Here is a 25,721-nt window from a genome sequence, read left to right on the forward strand (position 1 = left end):
AAAAATTATAATTTACAATAGTATTGGTATAAAGACAAATATATTAATATACATTAAATTTTTCTTTGAGCTAAAAGTTCATTTCCCCCGATTTTAAAATAAAAACTTTTACCCAGCCAGTGTGGCTCAGTGGTTGAGCATCAGCCTGTGCACCAAGAGGCTGCCGGTTCGATTCCTGGGCAGGGCACATGCCCAGGTTGTGGGCCGAATCCCCAGTGGGGGGCATGTAGGAGACAGTCAATCAATGTTCTCTTTCATCAATGTTTCTATCTCTCTCTCCCTCTCACTTCCTCTCTCTCTAAAACCAACAAAGAAAAAAAATGTTTTTAAATAAAACCTTTCTTTGGACCCTCTAAAAGTCCCATAGGCCTAGGGACTATGTCCCATGTGCCTACAGTGCCTGATGGAGGAGTGCCCTGCTCTACCCAGCACACCCTGCCTGCTCCCTGCTGCCCCGGGCCACAGGCACGCACCGATGATCTTGCGGTCATACCAGCCCCCATGGTCCATCCACTGGCGCAACAGCTCGATAGGGGGCTGGGCACCATACGTCTCCAAGGCCGGCATGTTCAGGTCATCGATGAAGAAGATGAAGTTACGCCCCAGGGGTGGTCCAAACACACCCTTCCTCCTATGAGGAGGGGCTGTGTGAGCCCAGCACCCATGGGCACCAGGTGTTCTGGGAATCCAGGGGCAGCTTCTGGAAAGCCCTCACTAACTTCAGCCTCGTCTGAATTACTGAACCTCTTGAGCAGTCCCTTGTCCCATCCTGAGTGTCCGAGACATCACACCTGGCTGCCCTAAGTCTGGTCTCCTGCAAGGTGAGTCTTGCCTCCCAGGCATAAGGCTAACAGGCCCCGCCCAAGTGCCAGTCCAGGGCAAGCCCCCGGGGAAGGGCTCGGGCTCGATAGGAATTCCTGATAGGAGAAGGCTCCAAACAGTCTTTGAGGGAGCCCCGCAGCCTCCCCCAAGCCGGGAGTTTTCTGGCAAAGGCGCATGATTTAGTGGGGAGGTGAGACAGCAGGCGGCTCAGCCAGGCGGGGTACTGGAGCCTAGGAAGGAACGAGGAGTGCCTGCCTCTTGTCCAGCTTGCTGTCAATGAGGTCCTGGGTTTGGTTGGCCGAGGTGCGGGCTGAGAAGGTGAGGAAGTGGCTGATGAACTCCAACGGCAGGTTCTTCAGGAGCTTGTCAGAAATGGTGAGGGTCTTCCCTGTGCCTGTTGGGCCGATGCACAGCACCTGGGAGAGCGGGGGTCACGTAGGCAGAGCTCACCCACAGTGCAGGGCAGGAGTCAGCCACCCTGACCTGGGCCTTGGTGTGTGGTGTGGCGGGGCATGGCGGGACACTCACGGGCTTGTGGTTGGTGAGGAGCATGCCCAGCAGGTAGGACATCTGCACGGTATCCATGGTGGGCACGATGATGTTGCAGTAGTTGGTGTCTGGCATCATGGTAAATGGGGATGAAGAGTCCATCCACTTCACCCAGGCGATCTGGAGACACAGGTGGCTCAGGGCTGGACCGGAACCCCTCCCCACCCCATCCCTGGAAGGTGCAGCAGGAGGGCAAGGGGCTGCACTGCTGGGACTTGGCAAGAGGGCCCAGATGAAGGGCTGCTTCGGACAGAAATAGGAAGCCCCGTGCCCTGCCCTCTGCCTGGGTGGGGGACTTCCAGAACAAACCACAAGGGATGGGGGCTGCCCTGCACATAGCTGCCTCCAGTGGGAAGCTCCCTAGGGACTGCTAGTCCCTAGGTCTCTACATGGAGGAGGTGCTCTGGGAATTGGACAACTCAGAATGAAAAGGTCTTTGCTGTTTAGTTTCAGGCTGCCCAAGAGTGTGGGGATGCTGGCATCTCCTGGACACTCAGAAGTCACCTGGCCTGGTCTCCCACACCATCACCAGCATTAATCCCTTTACCCACAGCCCTGACCCAATTTGTAGACCTTGGTGGGGATACTCACTATGATCAAACCAGCATGTCCCACTGGGGACAGTTCTCACCGTTAGACTATGTGCCCTGTGAGGTTCCCAGTAGGACCCTGCACTGTGACCATCTCTGTAAATGTCATTCTGCCCCTTCCTCTTTCTGAATGAGGTAGGCCTATGGAGTCCTCACTGGCTGATAGGAGGGGTGGGAACACTGGGGCAGGACATGGGGACTTGCTCTCCCACTCTTGGGGAGCCCAGGCCCTGACAAATGGGACTTTTAAGTAAAACAGAGGCAGCCAATTCTGGACTTAACAACAATAGAGGAGACAGTGCATGTGGTTGAGAAGGGAGGTGCTCTAACAGTCTCCAGATGCAGGTTCAAGTCCTGCGTCGAGCTGGGCGTGACTGTTCTGAGACTTAGTCTCCTTGCTTGGGAAATAACCACCCTGTGGGCCTGTGAGGAGTCACGGGATGATGCACCTAACCCCAGCCTGAGACCTGTGGCTGTCAACATGGCCTCCTCTCTCTAGTCACTCTTCACCAAAGAGGACAGTCACCACCCAGTGGGGCCCTCCCTGTCCTGTCCCCGCAGGGCAGGCCTGCAGTCACCTGCTTGCCCTCCTCCTCCTCTTCCTCATCATTGGTATTGCTGATGCCAGCGTCCTCCAGCCTGTAATCGAACACCAGCCCCTCCTCTGGGAAGAGCATGGTAATCTGCAAGGAACCAAGAGGAAAACCAGGTTGTGAGGCCCAGGATTTGGTGTGGCTATTTGTCGCTGGGGGCTTGGCCCAGGGCACAGCCCCAGAACACCCAGCATTCAGCACACGCATCCCAGACCTGGGAGCCCAGCCAGGCGGCTGCCCCCTCTCACGTTTTCTATCTTCATTCTGATCCTGAGCCAGTGGCTGAAGCTGCTGCGGCCGACACTGTCCCCTGTGGCACCCACACTCCAGATCAGGGAGAAGATGAACCAGGGCTCAATCAGCTCGGGGATGCGGCTCAGCTTTTCGGGGGGTATTTTCTTGAGGCCCTGGGGACAGAAGGGACCGCATCAGGTGAAGGCGGGAATAGTACTGAGTGACCCGAGGAAGCTGGCAGGAGGGGGACATCCCTTGGTCTGCACTGCGGTCTTGTGTCCTCAGCAGAATGGCCGGGGCGTTCCCGTGACCCCGGTGAGCCGATCCAGCTCTCTCCCAGGAAGCGGACTTGGGATGCAGGGCCCGCAGCCAGCCCGGCCGCCCGCCCGCTGCTCAGAGCCGCACCTCTTTAGGCACAAAGGGCTTGAAGAAGCAGTCCAGCAGCTTGAGGAGACTCATGGTCAGGTTGCTGTCAGTGGAGGCAATCACCTCCTTCACCGAAGCCCGCAGGAAAGTGATGGCTTTCTGTAGGGGATGGCACCCGCTCCTGTGGCTGGTGGACACAGCGCCCTGCTGTCACACCCGGGCCAGGCAGACTGTGGCCTTACTTACCTCCAAAAAATTGACAAAGAGCGTGATGAAGTTCTCCTGGTAGGGCTTGAATGAGGCAGGGAGCCTCTTCAGCCAGCACTCGACAAAGGGCATGAGCCCCAGGATGCTGGGCTCCAGGTACACCATGCCACAGCGGGACACTGTGGCTGGAGAGGCCACCGCCAGATCCTGCACCTCAAACATCATGGTCATCTCCTGGCATCGAGATGAACTGTGTGAGAGGGCCAGCTGCCAGACCCCGGGGCCAGGAAAGGGCTGCAGGGCGTGGGGAGGGGTTGCTCATCCGGTAGCTGTGGGCAGGTGGGAGCAGTGGGCCAGGGACAGAGCTGGGGTGTGGGAATACGGGAACCCCTTGGCCCTCAGCTGGCAAAGTGGCCCTCCCTCGAGTCCCGAGGAGGAACATGAGTCAAGAGATTCCTGGGAGCTCTCTGGCTAGCCTGAGGTCAGGGCATGCGGGGGTCCCAGGAGCCCTGGGGAAATTTGATGGGAGCTGCGTGCCTGCACCTGTGTACATGGACACACCTTCACATTGACCTCCAGCTGTTCTCAGGAGGGCTCAAGAGATGGGCTCAGTGCAGACAAGGTGAACTGCCCTTACTCCCAGGTAATAACCCCCCTCCTCTGAGAAGTGCCCCTCACACACCAGGAAGACGTCCCTATGGCCAGGTCTGTACCACCTGCCCCCAGACTCTAGGCACATTGCCAGAACGGTGACCTAGACTGGGCCCACATGCCTCAAAGCGGGCTGAGACGCACGAGGCAGCATCGGCTGGGAGCGGTGGGGGTCGTCCCAGCCCGGGGCCCAGAGCACCAAGAAGGCGGGTCTGCTGAAAGGGCAGCACCTAGCCACCGTCAGGACATGCTGAGGAGCAGGAGCTCAGGGACAGGGAGGGTGCTCGGAGGGCCTGAGAGGCAGCTGTGGCCTGAGGGGAGGGGTGGATGGGGCACGATATGGCTGGCACAGTATGGCCCACCCAGCTGCGGAGGAGAGCAGGTGAGTGGACAGGCGGGTGCACCTCTGTGAGCTTGATGATCTCCCCCGAGCTGAGGCACAGCTTCTTGTTGTCATCCAGCACCGTGTTCATGTTCTCGATCCAGATGGCGTCCACTGGCCCATCGAACATGTACCACTTCTTGTTGGCGTTGGGCGTGGCTGCCCCCGTGCGGATGAGGGAGGAGAGAATCCCGTCTGTCCTGCAGCCAGCAGGGAGGGGAGGGCTGCAGGCGCCAGGCCGGCAAGGTGCAAGCACAGCCGGCCCCAAGGAAACCTGCCCCCCAGGCTGCCTGCCCTGCCTGCGTTTCTTTTTCTTCATTCTTCAATCTCTTCATTCGTTTAAAAAATTTAACAGGGAAAATAGGATTTTTTGGTATAACATGAAAATGAGTACTTATATTCACTCTGCTGAATCCCCACTAGTTATATTAAAGAAGATAAAAGATGACATCTGGTAAAGAAAAGGGAAGTAAGGGAGGAGACAACCGCAGAAATAGGGGCCCACAGTTCTGGAGGAGGGATGATCAGCAGAAAAAGCAGGCGATGGGTTGTGAGATGTGTCTAGTTCCTGCCAGAGTCAGGAAGGCTCAGATCTCAGAGGCACCGAGTACCAGGGAGGGGCTGCCGGGGCACATTTTTTTGGTCTGATCTCCAGGTCCTCCATCCACCCACCCACACAGGAGCCTGGAGTGGATGTGGGTAAGACCCTTCACCAGAAACGAGGGAAGCAGGCCAGGCCTGCCTCAGAAAGACAGTGACTCCCCCTCCAGAGCCCACCCCACACGGGGTCCAGAACACTGACGCCAAGCCAATACCCCCGCAGGAGCCTGGAGGCTTCTTTGGAGATACAGAATTTCCCCAGAGGAAACAACCCTTAGGTTCTGACGTTGGGAGGGTCCCAACCCAGCTGCCATTCTCCCAGCTCACTTCCTTTCGAATGCACGCCTCCAGGGAACAGCCCCGAGGGGACCAGCAGCCCCTCGTGAGCAATGACACAAGTCCCCTGAGCACTTGCTGTGTGCCACAGCGTCCAGGCATCTCTCATGTGCCCAGGTCATTTTCTCCTCTCCACAGTAATGGTGTCATTAAAAAAAAAAATCTCTACTTTGTGATGAGGGGACCAAGGCCCGGGAGGCGAGGAAGGTCACTGGGCCAAGAAGTGCAGTGGTGGGGAGAGCCCCAGGCTTTGGGCCTCAGACCTTTCACTGGGTTAGAGGAAGGAGAGGGGCCCAGGGCCTCCAGCCTCCAGAGCTCTTGGAGCAGAGCTGTCACCGGAGAGGAGTCCGGAGTCAGGGGGCACTCACCACTCATGGGTGAGCAGGTCAAACTCCCCGTACAGCTGGCCCATCGTGATGGACTTGGGGTTGAGCACATAGTAGCTGACAGCCTCGTACACACCACCGCTGATGCATGGCTGCCCTTTCAGCAACGTCATGGCAGCTGCCAGGACTCTGTAACACTGGGGACACAGGCACCGACAGTGAGCCCCTTGGCCTCTCGGAGAGAGGACTGGAGTGGGCTGTGGGCACAGGGGGCAGGAGGTGTTCTCGAGACCAAGAGGTGCAAATGGGGATCAAGACTCCTGTTGAGGCTGAAGCACCTTCGGGCCCACTGTACTCACGTTGCTCTTGCCGGAGCCCGTGGGCCCCACGAGCATGAGGCCGTGGCGCACCACCGTGGTCTCGTAGAGCTGGATGCACTTGGTCAAGAAGCCTGAGGGGGCACAGTAGGGGCACCAGGGGTCAGAGTGTGGGCTTAGGTCATCTCTGCCACGAGCTGGCTGTGTGCCCTCAGATGGTCACCTCACTCCCTGAGCCCGTTTCCTCGTCTGTGAAATGAGGCCACGTAGTCCTCATGGGCGGGGGCAAGGGAAGCCCTAAGCACAGAGCCTGGCAGAGAACAGGAACTCCTGGTCTCCACCGGGACTCTTACTCCCACATGGACCTGCTCAGTGTCAGCTGTCACAGGCCCACAATCAGCTCTGGCCCTAAAGCTACTGCCCAGCCTGTAGAGAGCAGTGCCCTGAGTCAGTGCGGGTCAACACAAGGCAAAATCCCAAAGACAAAATCTGAGGGTCAGTCAGGAGCTTTAACTGACCGAGACCGGTTGTGGGGACAGCCAGGCCGTGCCGGTAGCAAACGAGAGTGTGTGGGAGAGGAGGCAGTGGTGGCACTGCAGGTCGGGGATCCTTGTCAGAGGGACAAGGCTCATCCAGTGATGGCAAAGCTGACCCAAGATCCCGGCTTCACTCAATGAGCCTGCTGGGGCTGGCGGGCAGGAGGTGGTGTCAGAGCCACTGGAAGGAGCAGTGGAGGCCCGGGACAGGCTTGCAGCATGAGCACGTCAGGCCCCAGAGGAAGGCCCCACGTGGTCAGGGTGGCGGTGTGACTTCCTGGAGGAGAATCATTCTGCTTCCCAAAGGACCGCCTGGGAGGGTCTGGGAGGAGGAGAGGGCACCCAGCTGGGGCTGTGGGGACAAGAGCTGTGTGCCCAGATGATGGCAGCGCTGAGACCCCCAGTTTCCATCAGGGACGTGGGGGTCGGTTCATAGGAAGTCTAATTGAGCTTGGTGTGTCCCCCCAGCCCCTCCAGCTGCATGCTGGCTTTGTACCAAGCCAGCTCAGGAAGGGCCCACATGCTCCCATGACACCAGGAACATGAGCAAGTCCCACAGGCAGGAGCAGCATGCTTTGTTTGTGCGTGGAGCCCTCCTTCCAAAGGGAGGGGTGTGGGCTGCGGTGAGGTGGGGTGGACAGGCCACAGCTCACCATCTTCCCCCAGGCATGGCATCAAGCCCCAGTCATGCATGGGGCAGAGGACAGCAAGCCCCAAGGGGGGCCCAAGTGCTGGGACTGCTTCTCACAAGGGAGGAGAGGCTACAGCATGAGGTCTGGGGAGGGGATGCCACCTGCTTCCTCGCTGTGAAATAATAAATATATACTGGTCTCCGTCTTGGTCCCTGAGACAGAGCTCCTAGACCTTTGTAATTTCTGAGTGCTGGGAACTCTTGGTCTAGCGAGGCAACTTTTGATGCAGAGCTCCTGGGGCGGGGGGCTGGTTACCGAACCACCAAGCCATGATTAGAAGCTTGGAACTCACAGGCCCACCCCCATCCTCTGGAAAGGGGAGAGGAGCTGGAAATGGAGTTAATAATTGATCCTGCCTACGTGGTGAAGTCTCCATACACATCCCCAAAGTGCAGGGTTTGGAGAGCTTCAAAGTACAGGTTGGTGAACACATCCACATGCTGAAGGGTGACATACCCCAAAACTCTACGGGGACAGATCTTGCCCTATGTACCTCTTCATCTGCCTGTTCATCTGTATCCTTTTTTTCTAATCCTCACCCGAGGACATTTTTTGTTCAGATAGAGTGGGAGGGAGAGAGAGAGAGAGAGAGAGAAACATTGATGTGAAAGGGACACATCGAGTGGCTGCCACCCGCACAACCCTGGGCCGGGGACAAACTGCAAACGAGGTACGTGCCCTTAGTGGGAACCGAACCTGGGTCTCTCTGGACTGCAGGCTGACGCTCTAACCGCTGAGCCAAACTGGCCAGGGCCATCTGTATCCTTTATTATATAATAAACCAATAAACCTAAGCAAATATTTCTCTGAGTTCTGTGAGTCGTTCTAGCCAATGAACAAACCTGAGAAGGGGGTCGTGGGAATCTCTGATTTGTTGCCAAGTAAGACAAAAGTTGTGGGTAACTTGGGGACCCACTACATGTAACAGGCATCTGAAGTGGGGACAGTCTTTGGAACTGAGCCCTTAACCTGTGGGGTCTATGCTAATTCTGATCAGTGTTGGAATTGAATTGAATTTTAAGACACCAGCCGGAGTCTGAATTGGTTGGTGTAGGAACATCCCACACATCTGGTGTCAGAAGCATAGTGTGAGAGTACAGGAGTGTTTTCTAGACAGCCATCACCTGAAGGGTTCTCGTGGAGACAGGGCTGGGGCACCTGCCTTGCCCCATGAACTGCTTGACAGAGAGCCCCAGCCTGCAGCACACTTGTCCAGGCATGAGGCTGGTCTGCCCGTCTCTGTTCCCCCACCCAGGATCCCAGGGTGGCTGGAGCCAGCCCTTCCTAGACACCCGCAGGACTCACCATCCACGTCCTTGAGGTTGCTCTGCTCACAGGCCCTGCGGATGGCCTTGTCCAGGATGCCATAGTTAGTGTCCTCCTCCTTGATGGTGGGGAACAGGTCAGACACAATCCCAGAGAAGAGCTTGAGGTCTTCCTGCAGGAACTTGGGCACGTTCACGTCACGAATGGCCCGGAGGCAGATCAGCTCCTGCAGTGAGTCCAGAGGAGCCTTCAGGGTGGCCCAGGCCAGATGCACCTCCAGCGGCTCAGGTGCCCCCTCCCACGCACCCCTCTGGACGGCACTCACCTCATTCATGCTGGGGTTTTCTCGCTTGAGGTTCCCCGCAGCTGAGATCACAGTTTTCACAGCTCTCATCCCGAAATCATAGTGATCCTGTTGCCGCCGTAAAGGAGTGGGGGACACTGTCCCTTTCGGGGCTTCTTTCTGGAACACTGCCTCCCACCTCGTACTTAGCCCATTGCCGTTTGCTGCTAAAATGTCACTTCCCCTGAAGGCCCTCTATGACCACCTGTGCCCAGCGGGGCCTGCCACCCTCTGCCTCACCAGCAGTCCTCTCCTTTCACCCAGGTACTTACTCTGTGTCCCCTGCTCGACTCCTGGCCTCCGGGTAAGGGCTTAGCCTTGCTTGCAGCTAAATCCCTGTCATCCCAGCATGGTCGAGAGCGGGGGGAACTCGTGTTTTATTCACAAAGTGAATAAAGGAATTTCCCATGTGTGCCATGAATGAGTTGGCTTCCTTCTAAGATTCTCTCGTAGCATCTCTCCAGACCCACCCTTTCTGTCACACCACCGTGACTTTCCCACTGGTCCTGGTTCTCTTCATTACATGGCAGGTATTGGGAATAGTCAAATTATCAGATTGCCCCAGGGTGCTAGATCACGAGAATACATCTGGGTCTGTAGACAAACACATTTCCCAGAAATCTTGGATTTAAATGAAGAGACTGGCCTTGACTTTGGGTCACTGTCATTTGAGAAGTGGTGAGGTTATTTCCAGAACCACGTGGGAATAGTTGCTCTAATAGAGGAAAGTATTTTGAAAGTGGATGGTTAGAAGGAAGGTGTGTGGGGGTGTCAGCACCCAGGACGCACTGTGGTGGACAGCTGTTTTTCCCACTAACAGATTGCACTCCTCCAGCCCATAGCCACAGTGGTTGGTATTGAGGCATGAACAGGTCACCCAGAGAGGGTGTGTTAGGGTGCTCCTAGGGACTTTTCCTGAAACTATTAGGAAAGAGAAACTAAGCTGGTGGCATGTGAGCCCAGACAGAGCTGGGGCTCACCATTCTCACTGCAGATAATGGAGCCAAACGGGAAAGCTCTTCAACAGAGCTAGTGCCTGGACCAACGGACTCTATCCCTGAAACCTGCGCTCAGCATGCTGAGTGGAAGGCCCACGGCTGGGAGGCTCAGGTGGGGGCCTGGCTACCCCACTCTGTCCTCACGAGACCCAGGTGCACTTGATCTGAAGCCTTGGGTTGAGTGGCTCTTGGCCTCCTATTGGTGGACCCTCTCCTGCACCTGAACTAGCGGGGCGGACATCTGTTCCTGGCTCCTGCTCCAGCTCCCCTGTGCACCGCATGAGCCAGGCCAGTCTCTTAGCTGCTTAGGGTCTCAGTGTCCTCAGCTGAGAGACGGGGATGTAATTCCTAGTTTATGGGGTTGCTGGGGGCAGACAGCGGCTCTCAGACTCTGGAACCTGGTTAGGGCAGGGCCTCACCTGAGAGCTAAGCTGCTCAGAGGATAACTTGAAGGTGGTTGTGATCTTCTTGGCCAGCACATTGGCTTCATTGAAGCCGAAGGAGTAGAGGGAGATCTCAGCGATCATGGCGTAATCCGGAACCATCATGGCCACGGGCCGGAAGAGTGCCTGGGGACCATGGTGCACGTGTGAACAGAGAAGCAGACCTCCCCTCCCAGAGCACTACCCGCTTTATGGACTCTCGGTTCTCAGGGGGCAGCTTCACTACCCTCCTCCCCTGCCAATGTTTGGATCCCCTCTGCAGCATGCCTGCCATAGCTGAGGCGTACGCTCCCCTGTGGCTGGACCACTCTGCCTGTTAGAAATTGGTCTTTTGTGCTTACCTGAATCTGTCCCCTGACTAGGGATGAGCCTGGGGCCTTCTTTCCATGCTTGGGGCTGGGCCTCAGGATCCCCGGGCAGGAGGGCTGCCACGGGGAATGACAGTCCCTGATGTCCAGCAGCTGTGTGCCTTGCATAAGTTCTTTAGCATCTCTGAGCCCAGGTCACAGTCTCTGGTGCCTCCCGGTGCCCTGAACTCACCTTCAGGTTGTCAGGCAGCTCAGTGCGGCCGGCATATCCTGGGTTCATAGTGATAAACACTGCGCAGGATGGCATGAGTGGGATCTCAACGCCCTCAAACATGAAGTGTTCCACCTACAGGGTGGCAGGGGTTGACTCACCTCTCCTCCTCTGGATTGGCCCCCTCGTCCCCTGTTGATGCCCCTTTGCTCACTATAGCTAGTCAGCCCAGATTGGCTCCCTGATCATGAACTGGCTCCTCTCTCAAGGTCTGGCCTAAGACCTCTGGTCCTAGTGACTACTGAAAGTCTTCACAAATCTCCTATCTCCCATACTCAGTTCCTAACACTGATGACTTAAGCAAGCTTGGCTCTGCTTCGGGCCCAGGGTTCTCCTGGGCTGGCTTGGGGCACTTGCTAGCCTCGCAGCTCTTGTCCTCAGAAGACTCCTGGCCACTCTGAACAAGGCCAGAGGAAGGACAGATGGAGGGATCCCTTCATCCACTGTAGCTTAGACTGGGAGCTACCCTTAGAGTGGGGTAGGGAGGTGGGGCTCCCTGACAGCTACAACAGACCCCAGGGAAAGCTCCAAAAAGGGGAGGGGGAAGTGCCCAGGCCCCTGTAAGAGGAGAGAGGCTGAGCTCAGGGCAGGCTCGGTGCTTGGCTTCTCACCCTGCAGGTGGGGGTTCAGAAGAGGCAATGAGTGGGAGGCTTGGGAAGTGTGGAAGGGTGGCTCACCCGCTGCTGCTGTGCCTTCTGGATGGTGGTGATCTGCTGTGCCACCACAGACAGCACCTCGATATCAATGCGATTGAACTCATCGAAGCAGGCCCAGGCCCCCGCACTGCATGAGAACATGAGGTGGAGATGAGTCCAGAGCCCACCTGGCACTGCCAGGCCCCTCTGACTCCACCGGGGAAGAAGCCGTCAATAGTCATCTCTATTAGCTCAGCCATAACCCCTCCCCAGTGCCCACAGGGGCTGAGCCTTTGACTCTTGTTGCCCCCTCCTGTCCCTTCCATCATCCCGTGAGGCTCCTCTCGGACAGTGTCCCCAGGAGAGCTCAGCCTTCCTGCCCTGTCCTGTGCCACACTCACAGGCTGCCTCACCTGGCCAGGCCCTTGAAGAACTTGCCCATGGCCATAAAGTCGAGCTGATCAGAGCAGTTGAACACGACAGTCTGGATGGCCAAGGCCTTGCCCAGGTCTTTGGTGGTCTCTGTTTTCCCTGTGCCTGCTGGGCCAGCTGGGGCGCCCCCAAACTTGAGATGTAAGGCACCGGTCAGGGTCAGATAGCACCTGCGGGAGTGAGAGGAGGTACACATGAGCCCTGAACCTTCCTCGGGATTTCCACAGACACAGGGGGTGAGCCTCCCCTTCGTGGGCCCCGTGGATGAACAGCCCTGGCTCCTCCGTCCTCTTGGGTGTGCTCGGCCTGGCTGCTGGGGTCAGGATCGCAGTCTTGCCCAGCGCTGCCCACACCACGCTGTGGCCCTGCAGAGCCTCGCTCAGAGACCCACTGAGGAGGCTGGTCTGGGGCCACACTTCACTCCCCCAACTCAAAATCCGACTGGAAAATCTGCTACTAAACACAGTTGGCATGAGGAAATGATTGATTGCTTTAGATGAAAGTCGATCACTTCATAAAGGGACTTGCCAATTATTCTCTCAAGATGAATTCTTCTGGCACAATGAAAGGAGGATTTGACTGAAAAAAATTGTACAGCTCAGTCCCATTAATATTATTGAGCTATGAGCTTTATGTATCAGCTCACGAAATTCTCATAACCACCCCGAGGAAGCCACAGAGAGAACTAAGGCATAGAGGGGTTGAGTCACCTGCCCAGGGTCACTCAGCCTGTGATAGAGCTAATTTAAACTACATTTTTTCTTTATTGATTTTAGAGAGAGAGGAGGGGAGAGGGAGAGAGAGATAGAAACATCCATGAGAGAACATCAATTGGCTGCCTCCTGCTACCCCCCCCCCCCCCCACCCCGGGGATTTGGCTTACAACCTGGGCATGTGCCCCGACCAGGAATGGAACCGGTGACATCTTGGTGCATGGGTCGACGCTCAACCATTGAGCCACACTGGCTGGGACAGAGCTGATTTAAAACCCAAAGCCCATGTTCCTAATCCAGCAAGCTCTGGTGAACTGGCTGCGCCTTTTGGTCCCTGCTCTTCTGGGCCTGCTTGAGCTGGAGAAAGGGTCCCAGTGGGGGAGGGCATGCAAGGAGGGGGACTCTTACCTGTCGGTGAGGGGTGTGATCACCAGCCTCCCGCTGTTGCCTAGGTACTCATAGCCATAGATGAACTCAGCATTCACGGCTCGAATGTACAGGTCGTTATTTGTCCAGTAGTACCTGGCATTGCAGGAAGATGGGCTCCTGGACCGTGGGGACCACAGGTCACCGAGCAGGGTATGCAGTTGAGGAGAGGTGGTTCTTTTGGTGAATAAAGGCATCAGATACCTCTGCCCAGCATGTCCCAGGAACAATTGTTGATTGACTCTCCACCCTCCCCTGGCCCTGGCCTGTAGCTGCTCTGACCCTGGGGGTAGCTGGGCCAGTGTCCCCTGCCTCCTCACCTCAGCTGAGAGATCCACTCAAAGTCATGCACACTGACCACGTTCTCCTGGATCAGCTTGCCCACCACATCCTTGGCATGGACCTCAATGACGATTAGTGCTGACAGCACTGCCCGCTGCATGCGGGACAGCTTCCCCCGCACCAGGGCCACAAGGTCACTGAGCTGCAGGAGTTGGGGGACACTGTCAGGCACAGTCATGCTAGAGGTAGGCTCTCTCTCCTTTGCATAGAGGGCTTTTGTCAGGAGCAATCGCTCTATCCTGGGGGCTGCTGATGGTCTGGGATGGGAGGGGTACAGGGAGGGCATTGGTCACATGAGAAGTCTGCCAGGGAAGTAAATAAAAATGGAGGCACACACATGGTATCTGCCTCCCCGTAGTGTATGTTGCCACCTGAGCCTTCCATGGCCAGGTGGTGGAGCCTGGTGAGGAGCCAGTGCACAGAGCTGGAATGGCGCAGGGTATGGCTCTCTCCATGACCACCCAGAGAGGGCACCTGCCTGGCCTCAGAGCTCTCCTCAGACCCCCAGTCTCTGCTGCTGGTGCCTGGTTGTAAAACACTCATTTCTGGGGTGTCTGACCTTCTGCTCTTTGGATACAACCCAAGGCCTCTTTCAGGCTCAATACAGGAAAAATCTCTTGGGGGAACTAGGCCCTCCTGGGGTGGGGTATGTGTGGGGAGCAGATGATGCCCCCTTGACTCCTACCTGCTGGGAGAGCTGGGGGAACAGATGGCTACTGAGGTTGCTGGCCTCTAGGGCCTCTGACACTTCCTTAGTCCAGTAGGTCTGGGACCCGGCGATGGTCACCTGGCCAGGCCAGTTCAGAACCCACTGGGTCCTGGTCATCTGGGAAGATAACACAGGCAAGGCTGACGCAGGCAGCTGCTAGTCCTGACCCTACACCCTTTTTTTCCCTTAAATATCATCTGTGCTTTGGCCTTTTGAACTCTGGGTTCAAGTTGTTAATTCCACCTCAAAAGCAGAGAAGCATTACGTTCTGGGCCTCTCAGGGGTGGTCAGAGTCATCACTTCATCAGCAGAGACCTTGAAACAGAGGGTTGAGAGCCCAGGATTAAGGACATATAGCCCTGGGTTCAAACCCTGGCTCTGCCACCTGTGAGTCACATGCCTTCGGGCAGGAAATATCTCTCAACTAACTTTGTAGGATATGGGTTAACCCCCAGCCCTGCTATTGACTGTGTTGACTGAGAGGCTGTGTGGGTGAAGTCCCAGTCCAGGCTTGGCACATAGGGAGTGCTTGAAACATAGTAACAACTGGTTAATATTAGGAGCAAGTCTCATTTTCTGGAGCATATTTTCAGATTCCTCCATGAGTACGCCTCAAGGAGCCCCTGGCCCCAGAGATCCCCTGGCTGACTGAGAACAGCAGCAGTCAAGCAGTCAAGGCTGTAACTTGAGGATGAGGCACACAAGCAGCCCAGCTACGCAAAGAACAAACAAAAGAATGACTAGGCTGGGAGGCTGTGCTGAGGTGGGAGGCATGACGCACTGTGGGGTAGGCCTTGATGGCCATCTCAATGATGTCCCGCATGCTCTTCTTCATGCTGCGTTCCACTTCCCGCAGCCAGTCCTCCACGTTGCTGGACGGGTAGATGGAGAAGGACAACTTCACTTCCTCACCCTCCGCTGAGTACATGTGTGTAATCTCCAAGTCCTCCTGGAACAGCAGCTGTGGGCAGGTGAGCAAGAGTGGGAGTCACACCAGGTGTGCCCAGAGGCTCCGCCCACCACCGCCCCAGAGCTGAACTGCCTGTGCCCTTCATATTCAGAAGAGAGTTCTGTCCCAGGGGTCCCCAACTGAACATCTGTCTTGGCTAGGCCTTCCCTGGCTGTGCATTCGGCAGGATGGGTCTGCTTGTCCCTAGCTGGGGCCCAGCCAGCCCGCTTGGGGAAGGGGCTAACCCTGCCTGTGAGTCCCCTTCTTGCGCAGGCCTGTGCAGCCTCCCTTGTAGGCAAGAATGAGGACAGGGAGAGTCGGGAGCCTCTGGCCTCACGGGTTTCTCAGTCCAGCCAGCAGCAGCTCAGTGTATTGTGAGGACAGGGCCCCCCTGGATGAGCTAAGAGCCAGGGCCTCCTTTTCCTGAGCTGGGGTTTTGTAGCTGACCTTCCTCCCACAGGACACAGGTGCATCTCTGAGGGCCAGGAATCTCACTGCTACCTCATTCCCTGCTGAAAGGACTGGGGCTAGAGAAAAACCGTTCTTGGGAAGGAGTCCCGATGCTCCTGGCCCCGAGCCCAAGGCCCTGAGCCCCAGGCCCAGTCACCCACCCGGGCGATGTTCTCGAAGCACTTGCGCAAGTGGGGCTGCACAGCAGTGGGGTCCTTTGTCTGGGACAAGATCTCAAGTAGTTCATCATCTGACAGGAAGTAGAATCTGCCAAGGGAACAGGGATAAGTGAGTGGGTCAGGCACCCCCTGAGGCCCAGCTGCCGCAGTACCACTGACACCCCTGCCCCCAGCCTGGGTGGGGTCCTCGATGCCCCAGCCTGTGGGCAGGCACTGGCACAGTGGGCATGGGGTAGGTGGTGCCCACCTGGGGAAGGCACTCCTCTTGGTCTCCAAGTACTCGCTGAGGCCCTTTTGTACCAGGTCTAGCAGCTTGTTACAATCCCGCAGGCTGTCCAGCAGCCTCTGGTCAGAGCACACATTAATCACCTGCATGGCCCGGGCCAGAGAGAAACTGGAAGTGAGCATGGTCCAACTAGGAGGCAGCAAGGTGGGCTCAAAGAGCACCCACATGAGCCAGAGACCCTGAGTGGGGCCTGGGAAGGAACAGGGGTCGGGAAATGGTCCTGAGCTAGTGGTTGCGTCCATCACCCCTGTCAGTATCACAGAAAAAGTCCATGGTCAAAAAATTAGGGTTAAGCAAAGCCAAGGGGTTTGTTTTGCTGCAGGACTTTCAAATGTTCAGATAGACGACAAATTTTCATAAGAAAATCAACTGCTGTGTTTCTGAGGAGTGTCTCTCATGGAGAGCTTACTTGGGAACACAGGTCAAGAACAAAGCCTTGGGCTTGTTCTCTGATCTTTCTTGTTCAGAAAGAGATGAGACCAGGAGGCTCCTAACAATGTGACAGGCGCCCCTGGTCGGCCCCGCTTCCCCCATCCCATCCTCATGTGAGCTCGCCTCCCGGTTTTCATAGGCGTTCTTCATGATCTTCCTCCAGATCCGTTCCATTGTCTGGTAGCGTTTGCTCTCCACGGGCAACTGCCGGTTGATGTCCTCAGAGCTAAAGATGGGCTCCAGGTACAGCCAGGACCGCTGACAGTTCAGCCACTCCTCCAGCACTTCCTAGGCAAGGCATCAACTGTCAGACCCAGGGTCCAAGCTGGGGGTCCGGTCCCCGTAACCTAGACATTTCACCACACCAGAGTGCCGGGCAGAGAACAGGCCAGTGTCCGTGGGGAAATTTTTAGATGGTGCTGTCACCACAGTACTCCAAGGAACAAAGAGGCAACATGGATGCCTGCCCTCCGGAGAAATCCCAAGTTCCCCACAGGATGCCCGACCCTCCAGCAGAGCCTGGGAGCCATGCTTCCCTAGAAGAGAACTACACCCAAACCTGCAAACCCTGAAGTAACAGAGGAAAAAGCCCCAGTGCATGGGAGACCAAGACTTGCCTGATGGGACTCTGGGGTCTATGACCCCAAAATTCTCTGAGGTATTGGGGCTTGAGCTTGAGACCTCTAAAATACTCTGAAATATTAGTTCAAGAGTGAGACATCTTCAAAACAGGCTATTCTCCTCCCCCCAAATTCTGCCTCCAAATTCCCCTTTCAGCATTTATCTCTTGTCTTTTCCTATCAATGCAAACTCATTCATTTGTTTATGCATTCATTCATCCATTCTCTTCCTCTTGAGATGTGTGTCAAGGGCCAGCTCTGTGCCAGGCCCTTGGGGGCACCAGGAGAAACAGAGGGGAACAGGATGTGGTCTCTGTCTTTAAGGAGACCACAGTTCACTAAATGGCAAGTTCTGCCTCTGAATCACCAGGGGCCTGGCATGAGCCATGGACTCTGTAAAAGGCACTGACCAAGGGCTGGATGGGAACACCGTGCAGGCAGGTGTGGGGACACTGAGCTGCTTGACACTGAGCCTTTGAGATGGAAGGTAGGGATGGAACCCCAGGTGTAGGGACAGCATGAGCAAAAGAGGGAGACTCAGGGATAATGTTGACCAGCTCAGGTATCTGGGTAATCCAAGCAGCACACAGAAGCCCTCCTCACTTGGGTTCTAGCCTTTACTGGAGGTTTCCCAACAGCTTCCAGGAGGCCCCGGGGAAGAGGCTCTCAGAATTACACAGGTAGGCCTGACCCCAGGACAGTCCTCCAGGGCTCTGTAGACAGCCCCTGCCTCTGGCCTTGAAAGCTCTGAAGAGGGACAGTCCCCAGTGCCCTGGCAACCTCAACCCACGCCAGCTCCAAACGAGACAGGAATGGGAGGTTCAAGGCAGAGTGGGAGAGGGCACCGAGGAACCTCAGGGCTTCATGGCATCTAGTTCCGAGACTAGAGGTCCCAGTTGTCCCAAGCCCAGGCAGTCCTCTGGAGGTCTGCTGGCAGCTTTCATGCCCTTCCTCAGCCACAGCTTCTGACCAGACAGTGGCCCACCCCCATGTCCTGAATCGCCTTCTCCAGCAGCCGGACCTCAGAGATGGAGAGCCCCATTCTGGTTGCCCTTCTCTGAATGAGGGTCCTGTCAGAGAGCCAGGAGCTGCGCAAACCATTCCGAAGCGCACCACCCAGACACCATGAAGAGCCACCATGGGAAGAGGCCGTGAGGGTGAGGGAGGAATAAAGAAGGTCACGGAGGGCCCACCTGAGTCAGCTTCAACTTGGTCTCCCAGGAGTTGATACGTTGCTCGAAGGGCTTCTTGTAGGGCGAGAAGGACATGCTCTGGGTCATGACAATGTGGTCGTCAAGCAGCTGTGAGGCCTCATCTGGGCTCTTGAGGATATAGGTCTCTGTCTCTTTGTAGGGCAGCACGTTGAACAGGATGGTTGACCACTCCTTCTCCATCTTGTCCAGTGCCTGGGGTGGGGTACAAGTCAGGCTGGGTCCTGGCAAGGGCCTGGCCCACACTCTATCTGACCAGCACTGGGCAGGAAGAGCAGGCTCTGCCTGACCATGACCTTCACTTGGATCCCTCTGGCAAATACTCTTTGCTTGTCTTGCCAAAATATCCCCCACGGGCCCTCATCTGAATTAAAAGCCAATGGGCTCTCACACATGTGCTGCATGTATATAACATGCATGTACAGACATGTTGGGAGACAGCTAGTTAGGAGCTCTGGTCCCAGTTATAGCCCTTACTGGTTATGACACCCTCGTCACTTGCTGAACCTCTCTGAACCTTAATTTACTCATCTGTTAAATGAGGGTAATGCTCCATCCTGGGAGAGGAAGTAACTTGAGAGGAGTAACTGAGCAATAACTGGGATGGTGGACACTGTGCCAAGCTCTTCACATACATTATTCACTTACTTAACAGAATGCACCCCAACCCCTGTCCAATACTGTCATCCTCCTATGCCATCGGGCAGGGCCTGGGTGGGACAGGGTGAGCCTGTTGGCTGCCCACCTGCTCAATGGTGTACTCCTTGCCGGCCACCTCGGCCACCTTGCTGATGCTCTCGATGTGGTCCTGTAGGTTCATTTCAAGGCAGCGGGAGAAGGTCAGGTTGGCCTTGGGCCTGACATTAATGTTGATCTCATTGGACAGCACCTCCCAGTGCCGGTTCCGCATGCCAGGGTTTCGCAGCCCCTGGATCAGCGGGATGTAAGGCTTGAATTCCTCGATGCGGGCCCGGATGTCCAAGGCCACCTCCTGGCAGGCTGCCGGGCAGGGCAGGTGGGTGTGAGAAGTAGCCAGAACAGGCAGAAAAGCAGGGATTGGAGACTGGCTTGGTCACTTACCTGGGATGTCCTTGAACTGCTTCACACACTTGTGCATGGTCTTGAAGGACTCAATAACATTCTTCTCCAGTTGCTCAGCATCGATGGCTGACAGGGGGTCATTCATCCAGCTCTCAGACCAGCGCAGCCAGTCGGAGACTGTGGTCCAGAGGTCCAGGTAGGGCTGGAACTCCTTCACCATCCTGGTCAGTTTGTCGTACTATAGGAGCAGAAGAGCTGGAGCTGCTTTGGGGTGCTCCCAAGTCTCCCTCCATGCTGCTCCTTCTTGGGCCAGGTCCTCTCCCCATCCTTGCTCTTGGCTGCTGTCCCTAATCCTGTGCCCATGGACTTGGGCCTGGCCTCCCTTCTTCCTAACCCCAGCAGGCTGAGTGGCTGAGCAAGGCCTACACTGACCCTCAGGTCTCTTGCCTGGTTCTAGCCAGTCTCCTTGCCCTGAGGGCAAAGGGTGGGTTATATCTCCTTCTCTATAGCCTGCTTGGTCCTGCCCCTCAAATGCCAGGACCCTGTAACCTGGTAGCTGGTTTCTGATGTGGCCACCAACGACATGGGCTCTCTCTCAAACCCTGGGAGTTAGGGGATGTGGTGCCCGCAAGAGGCCTACATTGGTGACGGGCAAGCCAAAGATGCGTTCGCGGTTGTTGTAGAGTGCGGCCAGTTGCTGGCAGTCCTTCAGCTGCTTCTTGACCCGCCGCACCTCATTGGCGATCTCGTGTGCTCGAGTAATATCCACGTGGGCGGGGAAGCCAGCTACCACCAGCTGGGGGCCAAGGAGCAAGGAGTCAGAGGCCTCTGCAGCTCCACCCCTACCCACACCCACCCAGGAAGCCGGAGATCCCCGGGCATGAGTATGTCCCAGTTCTGAGGGCACTTTCTTCTCCAACAGTGAGCAGGTTTCTGGCCCACCACAGGCAGCTGACCACCCTGTGGTGACACAGCAAAATCAGAGAAAGACTCAGTGTCCTGAACACTGTGCCCATTGCCTGCTGGGGAATGAGGGACACAGCAGAAGAGTTGGGGCTCTTTACTACTCTGAATTCTTCTGGAGCTTACAGTCCAGGCACCCCTCTAGCTTTTCAGTTCGTTATTTACTTTTTTTCAGTTCATTCTTTTAGACATTTGTTCATTCATCCACCAATTCTTCCATCAAACATTGACACAGCAACTCCTGAATACAAGAAGCAAGGCCCAGCCCTGTGTGTGTGTGTGTGTGTGTGTGTGTGTGTGTGTGTGTGCGCGCGCGCGCGCGCGCGCGCACATTGGGAGCCAATCCCAGCAGAGCTTCAGCCAAGCCCTACCTGCAGCCCTTCCAGCTTCTCCTGGAAGTTGTTCTGATCCATAATCTGGATTTTGTGGAACTTCTCCTCCTCTTCGATGTGCTGCTGCCGCACCATCTCTATCTGCCCAAGGATCTTAGAAGGCCAGTTGCTGGCAGCCCATCTGGATGGGGCAGGGGTGCGGGTTGGGAAGGATGTCCCAGCTGAAATCATGAGGTGGGCAGGCCAGGCAGGGGCACTCAGGGTGAAGGGGAGAACGAAGGATCCAGGTGGCAGCTGAAGCCAGACAGGGTTGGACAACTGGGAAGCAGAAGTGAGCTGGCAGGCAGCCACTTCACGGGTGTGGGTCTGCCCGGCAGGGGAGGCAGTCCCTGCCCTGGGATTGTGGTCTGGAAGCTGTGGTCAGCATCCAGGGAGATGTTGATCCAATGTGCCCAGGGCGATGACAGGGCAAGGTAGGGGAACAGTGTTGGAAATGAGAGGAGTGATGCTGAGGCAAAGTGACCGCCTCTAGCCTGCATTTCCTTGGTGACCAACTGGGGACACCAGGCCAGATTCCTTCATGTCAGACCAACTCTCTTTGCTTGGCTGACATGGGACCCTGTGGGATTCAGGGATTCTGCTTGCAGCTGGCCTAGAAATGTTGACCCTGGGGGAGGCCCACCAGGGAGCCCTATAAAGTTGGAGCCTTGAAGCTTCTGGGCAGGAACCCCAGGAGACAGTGTTAATCTCTCCCTATCCCCTGAGGTCCCGGAGGTACCCCGAGTCTGTGAGTCAGAGTGAGCAAGTGGTCTCTGGGAGCCTCAGTAAGGCATTTCCAACTGGAGACTATTTCCCATGAGCTGGGTGGGGACAAGTGTTCCTCTCTAGAGACTGCCCACCAGGCTGGATTTTGCCTCCTTTTCCCAAGGACCTCAAAGGGCTCCAACCACAAATGAGGGGCCCAGTTGATGATAGATAATGGAGACAAGGTTGGACCCTCTTGGCAGCAGGGTCCCTAAGCCAAGAGGCTCAAATGATTTCCTTCTGCCCCATTGGCCACCTGACCCTGGCCCTGGTCCCAGACCATGTGGATCCATGGGCTCTGGCATCTGGGCATTTCTGCTGTGACTGCACAGCTGTGGCCACAAGGATCTTTAAAAGCCACTGCAGCTTGGCACTTCTTCCCCTACCTCTTGTTGTCCACCACCCACCTAGGGAGGGTGGGGACCAAGCTCTCACTCACTTGTCATTGAAGTCATCTGCACTGAGGTTGTAAAGGAATTCATCCATGACCTGATAGTCATCCATGACCTTCACAATCCTCTCCTGCAGGGACAGGTGGTGATGAGAAAGCATGTATGCCTGGGGGCATAGTGTGACTGGGTTCTCCAAGGTGAATGGGTGCTAGGGAGAGGCTACTCTCTTCCAGAGAGGGGAGGCCTGGGTAGGGGATGAGGCACAGGGTGCAAGGCCAGCACTGGGCTCAGAGCCATGGCTACCACACCTCCAGCCTTCAGCCCCTAACCCATATCTTCTACCCTCCTGACCCCCCAGACAGCACGGCTCTGAATCTCCACCATTCCGAGACTCAGCCCTCCCAAGCCACACCTGTCCTCTATCGACCTCCCCTCTGGCCTCCCGGTTCCTAATCTCCCAGCCCCTGCCTTCAGACCTGAACAATGGCCCATGACTCCCAGCTCCCCAGTCCCTGGTGTGTCTACCTGACCTCTAGCCCCACCAGGATCCTGGACACCAGCCCCCGCGCTCCCTGGCTCCCATGCGTGTACCTCACCTCCAGCACCACCAGCTTTTCAGGGATGCCCTTCATCCACTCGCGAAGCTCAGCCAGCTCCTCTATGCTGTTGGGTTTCTCGTAAATCTTGCGGCTAATGCCGCGAAACTCCTCACAGATCTGGTGGTGGGAGGAGGGCGCTAGGAAGGCCAAGTGCCTCTCCCGTCCCTTCCCCAGGGCCTGCTCCTCCATCTTGGTCTCCAGTATCTTCAGACAGGTAACTGCCCCACCCCACCACATGCTGCAGCCGGCTCACTGGGGAGCTGAGGCCTTGTGGTGAGGCAAGGGCATCATCCCATACACTTCACCTTCCCCAGCCTCCCTCCTGCACACACACACACACACACACACAGAGGCCTGCACTTATACACCCTCAGCTCTATGAAATGATCCACCTTAGGGCGTCCTTCATGAGGGGTTCCCAGTTCTCTACAAGTTTAGAGAATAAAGTAGCAGTGCCCCTTCCTGGGATCCCCCCTCCCCCCATGGAACAGCTTCCTGCAGACAGGCAGGGTCAAGGAAGGATGACTTCTAGATCCTTCCACAACCCTGGCAACTGCAGACAACCCTGACCCTGCCTGGGGACATCTTGCTTGTGGTAGTTCACCATGGACACAAGGATACAGGTGTTGCTACAGTCACTGCAGCTGGGCAGGTGGGCACTTACATTGTTCACCTCCTTGTGCAGGTTCTTGGCCAGGATGTCCAACATGGAAGTGGCCAGGGCCTTGCACTTCTTGGACAGGCTCTGCTTGACATTGTCAACATTGATGTAGAAGGGCCCAATGACGATGCTGCTGGGAAGCGAGCTGTCCAGGATCTCTTTCTCCCGTAGGTGGGTGAGCACCACCTCCCGCACCTCTTCAGCTGATGGGCAATGCTCCTGGTAGGCTCTGTGGACAGTGGGCACACAAGGGGTAGAGGGTGGTGAGAATGTGGGTGGGGGTCACACAGATACACAGACAAACTCAGATGCTTGCACGCACTTGAGGAATGAGGCAATGTCATTGTTGTTCAGCTCCAGGTACTTTCTGTACTCCTTGGCGTAGGCCCGCAATGGGATCGTGGCCTTGTGCATAGCGTTGGCGATGGTGGCCCTCAGCTCCTCCACCAGGGGCTCATGAAGCCCCACTGACTCCAGCATGGGGTTACCGCTGATAAAGATGTCCTCCATCACCAGCTATGGAGTGGGGGAAGGGGTGCAGAACTGGATGAGCCATGAGGCAGGAAATGTGATCCAAAGACCGAGTAGGCAGCAGTGTTGCCAAGCACAGAGCATGGTGGCGTAGGGGGAGGGCTGGGGCTGTGAACCAATACAAGGCTGGAAGCCCTGTGGGGTCCACCAATAGGCACCATCCCTCTCTGTCTGTGCCTGACTCAGCCCATTGCCGAAGAAAGGAACAGATGACACAACCAGGTCACTGATGGCTCTGCTGACCAGCAAGGAAGACAGAGGGGACTGGAGTTGCAGAGGCTGTTGGACCAAGGGCTTGGGCTCTGCGCAGATTTGGTAACGAAATGGGAACTTTTGACTAGAGTGTGGAGGTTAGTTTGTGTCCACATCTTAGCTGAAGACAGAGGTCAGGATGTGGGTGGGATCAAGAGGGTGGGATCTCAGACAGACATGGCTGTGGTAGGAGTGGACAAGTGAGCCCAGCAGCCATCACAGGTCTGACACTTAGCAGCTACGTGACCTTAGGCTAAACTTCTCTGAGTTTCATGACAAAATGTGGATGTTGATAGTTCCCAATTCAGCTGATGGTGAAGATGAAATGAGCCACTCAAGAATGAAAGGGCTGCCCAGCCAGTGTGGCTCAGTAGTTGGGCATCAACCCATGTACCAAGAGGTTGCTGGTTCGATTCCTGGTCAGGGCACATGCCCAGGTTGTGGGCCAGATCCCCAGCGGGGGGGGGGGGGGGGGGCATGCAGGAGGCAGCCAATCAATGTTCTCTCTCATCGATGTTTCTATCTCTCTCTCCCTCTCCCTTCCTCTCTCTCTAAAATCAATAAAGAAAAAAGAAAAAAAAAAAAAGGAATGAAAGGGCGGAGCACACTGCGCCAGGTGGGAGCCCATGATACAGCTGAACTGCTCTAATCCTTGGGGCAGCATCCTGGAGCTACGGTAGCCGCTAGCAGCCAGGGCAGCAGGTGTCCAGGCCTTGAGTTGTGGTACCTTCTCCAGCTGGGGCACTGTGTGGGTGGCCAGGATGCCCTTGTCAAAGAGGTTGAGCAGAGATGTCTCGAACTGCTCTAGCGGCGTGCTGTAATGCACTCCCGAGCTGTCCAGCACCAGGTCCACAATGAGCAGAGGATTCTTCCGGGGCCTGTGGGGTGATGGCCGGGCTGACCATGGGCAGGGGCCTGAGGAGGCCTGTGTGCCGCAGGCCAGCCCTCTTCCCTTCCTGCCACCACAATGCTCTCTATGCAGTAGACTTGCCTCCTCCCTCCTCCCAGAAACCTCCAAGTTACCGGAGAGAAAGACCCAAACCAGTCAAACAGGCTCTGCTGTTCCTGCCATTGCCCAGAATTGCATGGGCACCAGGGAGAGGGAGGACCTTCCGTGTGGTCTCGAGGTCATCCCAGGACAGGTCGGCCATACCCTGAGCACTTATGGCTCCCCATTGTCCCTGGGAACCCACTATCCTTGGCTTCAGATACTCACTACATGACAACTCTCAAACCTGGACAGGAGCTGGGCCCCCTTCTGCACTCTGGATTGCCACCCACCCGGATCTCTAATGGCCCCTGTCTCCTGCCAGCTCTCCCCAGGGCTGGGTCCTAGGGGTGGACCCCAGAGTCACCCTCGCCTCCTCCCTTCCCTCCTCCGCATCCACTTCCTCCCGCAGCCAGGCCCACAGCACTGCGGCCTGTGCACTGCCCCAAGTCTGTCCCGCCAAGGCCCAGCCCTGTCACCAGCTGTCTAGACAATGGCAAAAGCCTTGATCTGACTTCCTTTCTGTCTCACTTGTCCCCACAAATCCAGAGCATCATTTTGGAACGAGAATCAGATCATTTCTCCCCTCTGATAGCTGCTGACCAAACTCAGAATAAATCCAGCCCTGACCATGACTCCAGGAGGTTCTGCCTGATCTGGCCTGGTCCCTGCCACCTCACCCATGTCCCTCGACCAGCCTTCCCTGCCCTCCCCACTCCAGCCATAGCCGCTGGCCTTTCCTTCCTTGACTGCCCCACATCCCTTCCCCCTCTGTGCTTCTGCTGCATTGGCCCCTCCCCCGCCCCACAGCTGGTTTCCTCTCAGTCTCAAGTCTTGACTCCGATGTCACCTCCTACCGGACCCCCGGCAGAGCCCCTTCCCCCCAGGGTCTGTCCCAGCCCCTGTCAAGATTGGCAATGACTGTGTCTATTTATTTTCTTGCT

The 25,721-nt window shown here is 56.3% G+C and overlaps 1 protein-coding gene across 1 annotated transcript in view; it reads right to left on the reverse strand.

Annotated features, from left to right (window-relative positions):
* DNAH1 (dynein axonemal heavy chain 1) overlaps positions 1 to 25,721 on the reverse strand; it is a 73,452-nt gene that overhangs the window by 22,320 nt on the left and 25,411 nt on the right. The window contains 35 exon segments of the mRNA XM_036267106.1: positions 474 to 631; positions 1,078 to 1,238; positions 1,351 to 1,491; positions 2,540 to 2,644; positions 2,803 to 2,961; positions 3,194 to 3,313; positions 3,401 to 3,666; positions 3,669 to 3,745; positions 3,747 to 3,817; positions 4,417 to 4,594; positions 5,699 to 5,853; positions 6,016 to 6,107; positions 8,507 to 8,693; positions 8,793 to 8,879; positions 10,228 to 10,377; positions 10,792 to 10,905; positions 11,508 to 11,613; positions 11,879 to 12,067; positions 13,019 to 13,132; positions 13,357 to 13,520; positions 14,064 to 14,204; positions 14,869 to 15,048; positions 15,648 to 15,753; positions 15,913 to 16,034; positions 16,507 to 16,671; positions 18,197 to 18,409; positions 18,960 to 19,213; positions 19,295 to 19,493; positions 19,896 to 20,051; positions 20,590 to 20,731; positions 21,794 to 21,876; positions 22,343 to 22,462; positions 23,010 to 23,235; positions 23,329 to 23,522; positions 24,517 to 24,667. Coding sequence (XP_036122999.1) covers positions 474 to 631; positions 1,078 to 1,238; positions 1,351 to 1,491; positions 2,540 to 2,644; positions 2,803 to 2,961; positions 3,194 to 3,313; positions 3,401 to 3,666; positions 3,669 to 3,745; positions 3,747 to 3,817; positions 4,417 to 4,594; positions 5,699 to 5,853; positions 6,016 to 6,107; positions 8,507 to 8,693; positions 8,793 to 8,879; positions 10,228 to 10,377; positions 10,792 to 10,905; positions 11,508 to 11,613; positions 11,879 to 12,067; positions 13,019 to 13,132; positions 13,357 to 13,520; positions 14,064 to 14,204; positions 14,869 to 15,048; positions 15,648 to 15,753; positions 15,913 to 16,034; positions 16,507 to 16,671; positions 18,197 to 18,409; positions 18,960 to 19,213; positions 19,295 to 19,493; positions 19,896 to 20,051; positions 20,590 to 20,731; positions 21,794 to 21,876; positions 22,343 to 22,462; positions 23,010 to 23,235; positions 23,329 to 23,522; positions 24,517 to 24,667 — 5,246 coding nt within the window.

Source organism: Molossus molossus, unplaced genomic scaffold (genome assembly GCF_014108415.1).
Source record: "Molossus molossus isolate mMolMol1 unplaced genomic scaffold, mMolMol1.p scaffold_m16_p_18, whole genome shotgun sequence".
NCBI lineage: Eukaryota > Metazoa > Chordata > Mammalia > Chiroptera > Molossidae > Molossus > Molossus molossus.